Source organism: Neovison vison, chromosome 7 (genome assembly GCF_020171115.1).
Source record: "Neovison vison isolate M4711 chromosome 7, ASM_NN_V1, whole genome shotgun sequence".
Taxonomy (NCBI): Eukaryota; Metazoa; Chordata; class Mammalia; order Carnivora; family Mustelidae; genus Neogale; species Neogale vison.
This window is the reverse complement of record NC_058097.1, coordinates 162,431,972-162,445,331: the sequence shown is the minus strand read 5'-3', so window position 1 is coordinate 162,445,331 and position 13,360 is coordinate 162,431,972. Positions and strand designations below refer to the sequence as shown.

Below are 13,360 nucleotides of genomic sequence, written 5' to 3'. Positions count from 1 at the left end.
TAAAATGTCAAAAGTTTCAGGGTACCTGGGTAGCTCAGTTGGTTAAGTGTCTGTCTTAGACTCAAGTCTTGATCCCAGGGTCCCAGAATCAAGCCCAGAATCAAAGCCCCGTTATCTGGCTCCCCGCTCACAGGGTACCTGCTTCTCCCTCTCCCTCTGCCCCTTCCACCATCCGTCATGTTCTCTCAAATAATTAAAATATTTTTTTAAATTTAAAATATACATATGTAAAATGAATAAAAATTTTAAAATAACAAAATGCCAAAAGTTTCATTACAGTATCCCTGAAACTGACATTATGTGTCAACTATACTTCAATTTAAAAAAAGTTTCATTACAGACATTAGTGATATTTACTATATTTACCTGATAATGAGGTTTATACCATTGCTTTAAGTCCCAATCCCAAAGAATCATCTGGAAAACAAAACAAAATAAAACACTTAGTTACAAATCAGAAATAAACAAATATATGTCAAGATAAAATAGAACAGCTTCAATTACAGGTCCCTAAAAGACATCTTACAGTTGGGGGGGGGGGGCAACTGGAAATGTGAGAATATAATTATCTATAGAAAGAATATTCCATGAATTATATACTCTGTGATTGGGAAATCAAAAAAATTGTCAGAGTAAAGCCACTATAATAAGGTATATTAACCTTCAAAATATCCATTACCACAAAAAGGAAAATACAAATCAAAATAACACCTAGTTACTAAAAACACAAGAAAAATTACAAATCATCAGACATTCTCCCTCCTCCCACCGTCTTCAAAGGATCATCACTCATCATTCTAAACCATGCCAGTAGGTGGTGCTATTTCCTTACTAATAAGGCAGTTCTTGCAAAAGCAATTTAAAAAGCTGGTCCTTGGCACCTGGGTGGCTCAGTGGGTTAACCTCTGCCTTAGGCTCAGGTCATGATCTTGGGGTCCTGGGATCGAGTCCCGCATCAGGCTCTCTGCTCAGCGGGAAGCCTGCCTCCCCCTCTATCTCTGCCTGCCTCTCTGCCTACCTGAGATCTCTCTGTCAAATAAATGAATAAAATAAAATAAAATAAAATAAAAAAGCTTGTCATTGAGGTTAGATTAAGTAAAAAGTAACAGATTATAAACAGCAACACTCAACCCTTTTGATATGCAGATAATTAGTGACCGTTTTCCTGTTTGTCTCCTTTATAGGCTATCCATGATAACTTCTCAGTCCCAGGCTAGTATTTTCCTGTCCTTTTCCTTCCCAGCAAGCTTTCTGGCCACTTCTCTTTCCAACAGTCACTATGCTCAAGGAGAAAACATTAGCTCTAATTTAGCAATCTATAACTGCTATCTATAATTAATCATAAATTTCTCTTTAATAAACAGGTCTCCTTTTGCCAAAATAAATTGATAATAATCGCAATTTTCTACATAGCTTCCTAGTCTCTAATTTAAACCTAATTTGTAATACAATCACCTGATTTCTATATACTGAACTATTATTTTTTTTCCAAGTAAATTCTTCCCCCGACGGGGGGCTCCATCTCACAACCGCAAGATCAGGAGTCACATGTTCTTATGGACTGAGCCACCAGGTGCACCTGAATAGTGAACTATCTGGGTTGTTTTTTATCCTTGGTCTTCTGCCTCCTGTCTGCACAAGATCTTAAAGGGTTATCCACTCTATCACTGGTCCAATATTTTATCAGGAGTTGGCATATTTTTTTTTTCTATAGAGGGACAGATAGTAAATATTTCAGGCTATGGAAGCCGCCTAAGGTCACTGCGACATCATCTTTTTGTTTTACAATGCTTAAAATGCAAAACCATTCCTATCAGAAAAGCCCTACAAAAACAGGCTGCTGCCTGGATTTGGTCGGTGGGCTACAGTTTGCTGACCCCTATTTTAGAAGACATACCCACCCTTAATCACTCAAAAGATTAGTCAGTTGTCATTATCACCATCTCCCTGTCAACATCCTTGCAAAAGGTCGTCTCTTGCTAGCGAAAAAAAAAAAACTATTTCTCCCCCAAAGAATATCCCAACATACTGTAACTACATCTAAAACCCATGGACCAGTACCCACAGAATGGACATGGTATAACTACATGCAAAGTAGTTCATGAATATTAGTAGACTCATTAAATTTATGCAGTATTTTATATGGCCCTAAGTGTAATCCTGACATAATTATTTCAGGTTGTGATGTGACCAGCATACATTCTAGATTCTAGAAACATTAATTAATGCAGTTTAAGATGTTAATCACTTTCTCAGAACACTCGTGTTAAAAGTAATGTAACTTGGGGCACCTGGCTGGTTCAGCTAGTTAAGCAGCAGACTCCTGATTTCAGCTCAGGCCATGATCTCAGGATCCTGGGATTGAGCCCTGCATAGGGCTCCAAACTCAACCCAGAATATGCTTCTCCCTCTCTCTCTCTACCCCCACATTCTTTCTCTCTCTCTAAGATAAATAAAATTTTTTTAAGAGTAACATAACTTAAATCCCTAAGTTTTTTTTATACTTGGTATTTCTATGTTCCACTTTGTCCACTCTCACACAATTGTTATTTTTAAAGTATTTATTTATTTGAGAGAGAGAGAGAGCGCGAGTGAGCGAGAGAAAACACACACACACACACACACACACACACACACACACACACACACACGGGCAGGGGTGGGGGGAGCAGGGCGAGAGGGAGAAACAGACTCCCCGCTGAGCAGGGAGTCCTACATGGGGCTTGATCCCAGGACTGACCGGAGTTGAAGGCAGGCACTTAACTGAGCCAACCCAGGCATCCCTACAATTGGTATTTTAGACCCAACTGCAATACTTTACTTCTGTCCTTAATTTTTCTTTTGAGATTGAGGATGTCAATTAGCATAGTGACCATTCCTTTCATCATTTGTAAACCTGAGGTGTTTTGTTTTTAAGATTTTGTTCATTTATTTTGACAGAGAAAGAGAGATCACAAGCAGACAGAGCGGCCGGCAGAGAGAGGAGGAAGCAGGCTCCCTGCCAAGCAGAGAGCCCAATGTGGAGCTCAATCCCAGGAACGTGAGATCATGACCTGAGCCAAAGCCAAAGGCAGAGGCTTAACCCACTGAGCCACCCAGGTGCCCCAAACCTGAGGTTTTCTTTTTTTTTTTTTTTTTTTTATAAATCTTTTTTTTTTTTTTAAAGATTTTATTTATTTATTTGACAGAGAGAGACCACAAGTAGGCAGAGAGGCAGGCAGAGAGAGAGAGGAGGAAGCAGGCTCCCTGCTGAGCAGAGAGCCCGATGCGGGACTCGATCCCAGGACCCTGAGATCATGACCTGAGCCGAAGGCAGCGGCTCAACCCACTGAGCCACCCAGGCACCCCAAACCTGAGGTTTTCTTAAGTCACCAATAAAAGCACAGGACAGACAGGTGTGAAGTCAGAGCCACATGATTGGTCACCAAACATTACCTAGGATAGGCATCAATTCACTAATTTGCATTCTAAATCTGCAAACTTGCCTAACTACTGTCCTCCAATCCATACTTCCACATGTCTTCTACAAAGTATGCCATTAAACAGTGACAAATGCCTATTCCTCACTTTCCCAATTCATGGGTCTACATAGAAGCTGATCTTTTGCTAAATCAAGCACATTTTCATTAGGACAATTTCTTAACATGGAGTCTTCCCTGCTCCCCATTTCATTCAACTATAATTAAATACTATCTTCTTAAATGCTTGTAGTCTACTGCCAGAACCAGACCTGTATTCATATTATGCATTCTTAAGTTAGTGCTATCACTCCCAAGCAGGTGAAAACTGGTTCTTAGGACACACACAGACACACACAAAAAAATCTTAAAAATAATAAAATGATTGTAGGTCTCCAAACATCACAGGTACAGAAGCGGAGAGACTGTCAATCTACAGTACTGAAATTTCATGGAGGAGGAAGAATGATTAGAGGGGGAAAAAATGTCTACAACGGCCATTGGGAGGGGAATGATAATAAAAATAAGGCTGCGAAATAGGGACATAAAGTCATCCGGCTTCTTGCTGAGAGAAACACCATTAATTTATGGTCTGAGTGCACCGTGCTGAAGGGTTGCCTGCTTAGAAGCTGCAACAACATGAGAGGTTATGGACGCCCTACTCCAACTGCTCTTGGAGGCCTTTGTCTGAAATCCCCTGCAGGTTAGCAACTGAAAAAACATACAGTGAAAGTCATAAACTGCTAGCAGACTGAATTCTGTTTAATCTGAACACCTAGCGATTAGTGATTTTGAGCAAACAAAATTTTTGCCTGGGTCGCAGACGATGTATGAGCCAGAAATTCTGCAGGTACAAATGTAGGAAACCAGTGTGACTCCAAGTGTGCCCCATGGTAAGATAAAGAAAGAAATGGACAGTACAGGCTTAGGGATTTTTATAGCAATTTAACATTGGCCAAAATGTTTTTAGTGCATTTTATAAAAGCATCAATCCACAACAGATCAGAAGGAAAACCTTCCCAAAACTTGGACTTTGCTGTACCGTTTAACCTAGATGCACACAGCAGCACTGTACGGGGTAGCAAGCAAACTCAGTGTAACCCACCTGTCTGTAACAAGATGGGGACACTGGTATATTCATACCATGGAATACAACGGTGAAAATAAATGAAGTACCGTTACATACTACATAAATTGATCCCAGAAACAGAGGACTGAATAAGAAAAGTCACAGAAGAATACACACAGTATAATTTGATACCCGTAAAATATTTACTTTTCAGGAAAAATATACTTTTAAAATAATTACTTTCAGGAATATAAATAAGATATATATCACATATCATATATCATATATATTTATATCATATAGAATATATATTAAAATAATTACTTTCCAGGAATATAAATATATAGGAAACTCTAAGAAATTCAGGATGGTGATTGTTTCTAAGAGATAAGAGAAGGAAACTGGAGCCAGGCGTGGCATAGAAGGAACTTGAAAGTTACCAGTAATGTTCAGAATCAATGGTAATGGAGAGTAGCTGGTGTTTGTTATCCTTCATCTATACTTTATGCATATTTTGTAAGTATTTTGTAGCTTTAATTAAAAACTAAGAATTTAGGAAGGTAAAGAAGTGAAGACAGTGACTAGTGAAAAACTCTTGAGAAATTGTGCTGTAAGTGGCAAGAACGAAATGGGATAAAGATTGGAAAAGAATGTGGGGATAATACTTTTTGTCATTGCTGACATGGTTAACAAAAGCTCTAGGTTCTAGAGCTTGTCTATACCTGATAGGAACGATCCAGGACAGTAGCAGAACTAATAATACAGGATAGATTGAGAGATACTCAAAATAACAAAATCCTTAAGAAAGATACTGCTCAATGGCTCTATAATAATAGGATTTAGATAAAATTTAAACTAGGAAAGAGTAATGGAGTATTAGCCATTATTTATCAGATTATGATCTATAAATCACTTGTTCATCAGTGGTCTGAAATATTTAGAGGGAAAAAGGAATCTATATACTTTACAAATATTTCACAATTATGAAATATTAGATTAAATCTGACTTCGGCTCAGGTCATGATCCCAGGGTCCTGGGATCGAGCCCCGCATTGGGCTCTCTGCTCAGCCAGGAGCCTGCTTCCTTCTCTCTCTCTCTCTGCCTGCTTGTGATCTCTCTCTATCAAATAAATAAAAAATCTAAAAAAAAAAAAAAAATTTTTTTTAAATCTGACTTCCACAGAGATCTCATCATCCTCATCGTAATAGCTATTATTTTCTTAAAAGCTGGGCAGGTGCCCTAAGGCCTGTGTTACTCTTTACAAATTATCTTAACTGAAGTATTTTTACGTCACTGGAATATTATTGTTTGCATCTATTAAAGTTTCCATTCTTTTCATTGTGTTGCACTATATCTCCAATCAAAAAAAGAAATGGCTCAAAGTTGGTTTCCTAAAGCTTAAGGTGTTAATAAAAACAGAAACAGATAACTCAGAATTAATGCTCAGCCTAGATCAAGAACAAGACTCCAGGGGTGACTGGGTGGCTCAGGTCATGATCTCCAGGTCCTGGAATGGAGCCCCAAGTTGGGCTCCCAGCTTAGCAGGGGGTTTGCTTCTCTCTCTCCTCCTCTCTGCCTCTCCTCCTGCTTGTGCTCTGTCTCTCAAATGAATAAATAAAATCTTAAAAAAAAAGTCTCTAATGCAAATGGAATACAATTTAATGCAAATACCACACAAACCCAAAAAATGAACATATTACTAGAACATACAAGAGTGACTATCTAAAAGCTAATTTTTTTTAGACTTGTATTCATTTACCCTATATTCCTCTGTTTTCCACTTTGAAACTTCACCAAGTAATGATAATAGGAAGCCATGGAAACGTTTAGGTCATATTCCAACAAAACCTAATAAACGTTTTGGAAAACCAACAGAATCTTTCTAAAACAAGAACATAATGCTTTCTTATATGAATCTGAAGATTTTTGTTCTTTTTTTTTTTTTAAGATTTTATTTATTTATTTGATAGAGATCACAAGTAGGCAGAGAGGAAGGAAGCAGGCTCCCCGCTGAGAAGAGAGCCCAATGCAGGACTTGGTCCTGGGATCATGATCTGAGCTGAAGGCAGATGCTTTAACCTACTGAGCCACCCAGGCGTCCAAGATTTTCATTCTTAAAACAGAAGATATACCATCCAGATTCTCTGCTCCTCACTGCGAATGCGCATTTAAAAAAAAAAAAAGATATACTACTGCTGAGGGGCCTGTAAAACCAGCCACGCAGATGATAAACATTATGCTGTAAGAGATAACAGATCAAATAATTTCCAACATATACTTACCATATGACACCTTGGGTTATCCCAGAACCAAAAAGGCATAGGATGTAAGAGTAATTACTGTCATGCTTGCATACAGTAGCTATGTCACTTAACTGCTGGATGAACATGCTCACGTGCTAAGTCTGAATCAACTCTGGTTATGTGCAATACTTAGGAGGGAGGGTGGCAGACAAGTTCCTACGTGTCTATCACTGAAAATCCATACTACAAAAGAGGATTCCCCCCCCCATTTAATGATTATTTTGTGAACTCTGACAGAAACTGAGAAACGTGTATTAGAAGTTCTGAGAGAATCAGTTACCTGCACAGCAAGAAGTCCTGCCAAACAATGAGAATATATATCTCCTAAGTGCAGATTTATACACTACTTTATTCACAGAAGACAGCTGGTGGTTGAAACACATATGCTGGTCATAATTCAGCATTTAAGAAATAGCATATATGTAACTACATACAATTTTTGGCCACAGAGTATACATCCTTTCCGTGTGATGTGGGAAATAGGGCAAATAAAATGTATTTGTTTTTGAGAGAGACAGAGGAGGGAGAGAGGGAGAGGGAGAGAGGGACTCTCCAGCAGACCCCTGGCTAAGTGCAGAGCCTGATGTGGGGCTCAGTCCCACGACCCTGAGACCATGTCCCACAGCCAAAATCAAGAGTCGGGTGCTTAACAAAGACACTCAGGCACCCCTGTTTCTCAAGTTTTTAATGGTCATTATGATAATGATCATTAGCTTAGCAACTGACACAGCTCTGAAAATAACCTTCAGTGAGAAATTTCTTTACAACTGCAGGGGTCACGCTGAGTCTGAGTATTCAGAACCAAGAGCCAAAAACACTCGCTGCCTTTCATCAACCAATTACGATTTTGCTTGGATTTTTCTAATTTAACAGAAACACAGAACAGAATAGCATTTGGTTGGGTACAGAATGAATCTACAACACATAACCTATTTACTCATCAGTGAGCCACAACAAAGATACCCTTAATGTTGCAAACAATGTTCAGTAATATAAAAATACTGTGGCTTTTTAGTATTTAAAAATTATAATGGGGGTGCCTGGGTGGCTCAGTGGGTTAAAGCCTCTGCCTTCGGCTTAGGTCATGATCCCGGGGTCCTGGGATCGAGCCCCGCATCAGGCTCTCTGCTCGGCGGGGAGCCTACTCCCCACCCCCGACCTCTCTGCCTGCCTCTCTGCCTACTTGTGATCTCTGTCAAATGAATAAATAAAATCTTTTAAAAAATTAAAATGAATCATTTTTATACATTTGTCTAAAATTGGCAGGTGCCTACCACGCATACTGAATACATAGTATATGGTGCATGGATATTAAAAGTTTAAGAAAAAGTGGCAGAAACATTCATTCCTCCCATATAATAATAGATCACTCTTTTAAAGTCTTACTTCCAAGGAAACAGCAGTTTATGTCCTGTATATACATTGTTCCTAAGTCAGCAAAACTTTAGGCATCTAAACTTTAGTACCAATACCAAAGTCGAGTCTGTAAATAATTTTAATAGAAAAATAATTTAGCTAAATTTTTAACCACAGTAAAAAAAGAAGTTGTAGTGGGTACTGTATGTTTTCAGAATATGGTTCTGCTATATTAGAAAGCACCATTTAATGAAAGTATGAAATTTAGTAGCTGTTTTAGGAGCTTCCAATATTTATGTTTCCTTTTCAGCTCAAATACAGTATCGGAAATTATTATTTATTTTCAAACACTGAGGTCATCTGTTCAAAACTAATTTTTAAAACAGCATTCTAAGTAGCATATGAGGTATATACTACTTAAAGAATTTTTTAGGAGATTTGATAAAGTGAAGCCAAGACTATGCCTTCATATAAATTCAACTTTGTGGTTTAAAAAGTTGAATCCTGATAAGTTTCTGTTTGAATATGTTTATAAGTCCAACATGCTTTACAGAGCTCTACAAAACCACCAATACCACAGTGAAACATCACCAGTACAACCAGGAGATGTTATCAGGTTCTATTACGTCAATGAGGTTTTATTTTATTGTTCCCTATGTAGCCAAAAAGAAAAACATATATGCGCCTTCAAGCCAAACTCACAGAACTGTTAGACTTATGTGAAATTTTAAAAAAATGTTTATTATGGTACAGCTGTGAGTTAACTATTTACAATACCTTTTATTCTCAAATTGCTTAATGACAATTTACTTGAGCTTTGTGTATAAATCCATGCTAATGAAACTGACTGAATTTCAGTATTTCCACCTTTTTCTATTTCTATGCCTTCCGACGTAGGCCCAATAAAGAAACCATTTAACTCTGTGATTGTGTTTACTGACCAGAAACCGGGAACATAAATGGATAGCCAAAGTGTTAAACTAACTGAACCTGTACTTTCTAAACGTCTAAAGGGCAAAGATAGTACCCTTGACCCCTGCATGACAAAGAAGGCCCCAGACAGAAGAATTGAGAAGCAGAAAAAAGGTGTGTGTGTGTGTGTGTGTGTGTGTGTACAGGGAAGGTGGTGGGAGGACTAGTAATACTTGGATACGGCTCCCACTAATCCAAACAAGAGGATTATGGTAACTTAGTCTGCTAGGTACCAGCACTGTATTAGACACTTAATACATACTGTTTCCTTTAATCTTTACTAGAATTCTCTGTGGTAAGCCTTATTTCCCCATTTTACAGATGACACAACAGAGACTAAGAAAGGTTAAGTAACCAGCCCAAAGTCACATGACTAGTAAGTGGCAGAGACAGAAACTGAATTGGGCTCTAACTCCAAAGCTTTAAGGATTCTTAACCATGATGCCATACCATCTTCTTCTTATTTGCCGAACACTATTATCTGCCAGCAGTGTGCCAGGCACTTGGCAGCCATGTAAAATCACAACTCTGCCAGTCACCCCATTTTCTCTATGGAGAAGTTGAGGCTCGGTGATTATACTAATAATTCTGTATTTGCCTCCCAGAGTCCTTTTGCCCTTCCCTCGATCCCCGGGAGGCTGACCCCTATTCTCTAACACTAAGCTCCCATGCAGCTGATTTCTGCTTACCCTGGGACCCACCAACAGGAAACTGCAATCTGAGAGGAAAGAGAAATCAAGGTTATTTCTTTTCTGTTGCCTGCGTCCACACCACTGTCCCGAGGGATGACTGTGTACCTCCCCTCCCCTCTGCCCCGCCCCCACGACTACAGCTCTTACCAGACGGCCCTCCCTTCGCAACTGAGGCTGTGACTTGGAAAACACCATTTCCACCCCCATCCTTGAAGCCCCAGGAGAACTAACGCTTTTCATGGTTGCTCGTCTCACCATCTCTCTCCCATTCTCTTAGCTCTGCTCATTCTCTCAAAGTCGATTCGGCATTGAAATCTTTTTAACTGAACCAGTTTAAAAATGAATTCTATTTCTACACCCCTAAATAGTACAGGGATGTTGTAACTAAGTTCACATGTCAGCTAGTAAATCACAGAGCTAGAATCTGAACTCAAATTTTACCTCCCTCCAATTTTATTCCCTCTCCGGTATGCTAAAAGGATAATTACTCATGCTTTTTATGAGATCTTTCCCAAAAACATTGCTTTTAATTATCAAGTCACCCTGTAAAATCAGATCCCACCTTCCCTGCATTTCATGCAGCTACTAAAAATGGACTTTCTGAGCTCTAGTCAGTGGCCAGTTTTTCCACAAACATACTAGATCCAATCCCAGGTTGCCTACTTGAAGATATTTACAAAAACTACTCTCTCCCCTCTCTCTTACAACATCATTTTCTCTCTCTACAAAATCATTCTTACTAGATTATAAACATGCTGTCATTTCTCACATCTCACCTACACATACCTTCTCGGGATCACACTTACACTCAGCCACTGTCCCATTTCTCTGCTCCCCTTTGGAGCAAAATTCCTCAAAAGAGTGATGTTTTCCTCTCGTTTCCAATTCCTCCCCTATATTGTCTTGTCAGAGGACGCTGATTTAGCTACACTGGTTTATTTACTGGTCTTGGAACATGCCAGGTGAGTACCAATAAAATTCTCTCCCCTTTCTTTTTCTTCATAAATTCAAAAGGAAATAAATTACATAATACTGTAGTATAAGGTGTGATTTTTCTGAAGCTGGACTAATAATTCAGATTTTATAAGGGAGCACCTGAAATACAAGTTTCATTTTTTTTTCCTGTCAAGAGTACAAAAACCAGTGACAAAGACATTTAAAGGGACAGGAATAAACACAGGTTGAGTGAGTATAATACAAAAGTATGGAAGTCATACATTGTTTGAAATACACAGAGCTTTAACCTGTGGAAGTACCAATTACTTAAATCTCCACATCCTACTGATAAACTAGTAAGAACTTAAAATTTTGTTCATTAGCTCTTAGGAGACTATTTTGTTTTTATCATTTGATGTTCTAAAACTGAGTAAAACGCCTTTTTTTAAATCTTACAATTTTTCATAATCATTTAAAAGTTATAAAACAGTTCCACATACCATGGCCTAATCAGTGTGTTGAGGGACTTGAAGCAAAGAGAGCCATTTTCTAAGTATAATACGTAATAGCTTCTATTTTACCAGTGTTCTTAATCTTAATCTTAATCTCTACAGGTTTTCAAAGTTTTAACTACCAGCTCTTCCTCTAGATCTCATAGGTCTTTCTGGATAGACATCTTGATGCATGCCTCAACTACTTTCTCTAGCTTATGACTGACAAAATTTTATCTCCATCTCAGACAAAGACTCCACATTCTCACCATTCTAGGGATAATATGCCAAAAATAACTGGAAAAATTGAAATTGTGAGCCTTTAAAGAAAATAATTTCTATTTCCCAACCCCCGCCATCGTGAATAAATAAAATATCTTCCATTTAAGTTACAATGTGGTTTTAGTATAATTTAAGAAAATACGGGGATTAAATTAATAATAGCTAATACTGTTTAAAACCTTACTAAAACACTAGAAGAATATGCATAAGGCATATCTTAGCAAATATTCTAGAATTCTAAAGGTGGCTTACGAACAAGACCAAAAAAGAAAAAATGGCTCCTCACTTTGATAAAAATAAGCTACAAACTTGACTCTGGGTCTGGAAAGAAAATCAGATCACAAGGGCCTTCGGGGAGGTGGAGGGGATGTGAGATCAACCTAAGATGGTGGTCTTACAACCAAACCTGAAGACACCCTCATCTCTACATACAACAGGTAGGCTGATGGGCTACAGCCCAAGCTCTCGGACACTGTACTATACGGCTTGCCACTTACTTACCACTGAAACAGAGGAGTCTCAGTTGCTTTTTTCCTCACCATCAACTCTATAGGGCTCACACAATGAAAAGATCCACAATCACAGTCGTTCAAGTGAAACAAAGGAACTAGCTGGTCCTATAGACAGGCACACCCTGTGACTAACAAAGCAAATACAACATGTATTTCTTCTCTGGCTGCCCTTTAAAATTTATCTGGGGACAGATAAATTATAGTTCAAACTTGAGCATGGCGAGCCAACCAAGACACAAGCAGTACTGGTGAAATGGTCACATGTATGTATTGAGAAAAAAAAACTAAAAAATAACACGTGCAAAATCTGCTGGAAGTCTCTTTGTTCAGGAATTCTGCTCTTTGGCTCTTTTGTATCTCTGTCTCATCTAATGTGGTTACAGAGAGACACAGTCTTTGCAATCCCGAATAATACGACAGAGAGTCCTCATGATGTTTCACTACGGGCAGAGACTGCAAGCGTATCTCATAGTCCGTGTGTCATTTCTGCCTCAAGAGGAACACTGACGAGGACTGATACACTCTTTCAGGGGAAAAAAAAAAAGAGGATAAAGCCAAAAATTCCTTTCAGGGGCCCAACTCTAGGCTTTGTTACCCCTCTACCCAACTCTAGGCTTTGTTGCCTCTTTCCCCATCCTACCCTGCCTTTGATCATTAGAACTTTCAATGCCAGTTATGGGCTCGGAACCAAAGTGGCTGTTGAAGTTTCCCATTTTCAAAAATGGGTTCTGTCCAATCCATCTTTGGACAGAGGGTGGGAAGCCCCATAGGTAATACCTAAACACTGTTTGCGACATGCATTTGAAAGAGAACAAATGGGTCAGAACAAACTGCAACTAAAACAAGTAAAACCTTGTTAAAAGATAAGAGATATCATATGCAAACCATGTGGTCTGGCAAACCACCTGCAACAAAAGAGAATGAAAACATGTCCGTGAGGGTAGGTGCTCTGTTGGGAGCTTTATATACATTATTACATTCAACCTTTATATTCATCCCGTGAGATCAGCATTTTTCTTACTGTATAAGGAAACTCAAGATTAAATAACTTGTTGAATGAATTACTCATTTTAAAAATCCCTGTCCTTCCTCATTATCAATCTAATTCAATGTAAGATATTCCTGATTTTCTGTCATCAGTACATTTTTACATTTTTATTACATCAAGCCTGGATCTCTCACAACAAACTCCAATCAATTTTCCTCTCTGACAATTACATCTAATTTATCACAACCATTTGTATCATGTTACTATCCTTTACAAATATTGAGAGTGTATTTCAGCTCA

At 38.5% G+C, this 13,360-nt stretch overlaps 1 protein-coding gene across 1 annotated transcript in view; it reads right to left on the bottom strand.

Annotated features, from left to right (window-relative positions):
• PDE3B (phosphodiesterase 3B) overlaps positions 1–13,360 on the bottom strand; it is a 184,194-nt gene that overhangs the window by 66,963 nt on the left and 103,871 nt on the right. Inside the window, exon 2 of the mRNA XM_044258887.1 lies at positions 367–417. Within this exon, the coding sequence (XP_044114822.1) occupies positions 367–417 (51 nt within the window). The remainder of the gene's footprint in view (positions 1–366; positions 418–13,360) is intronic.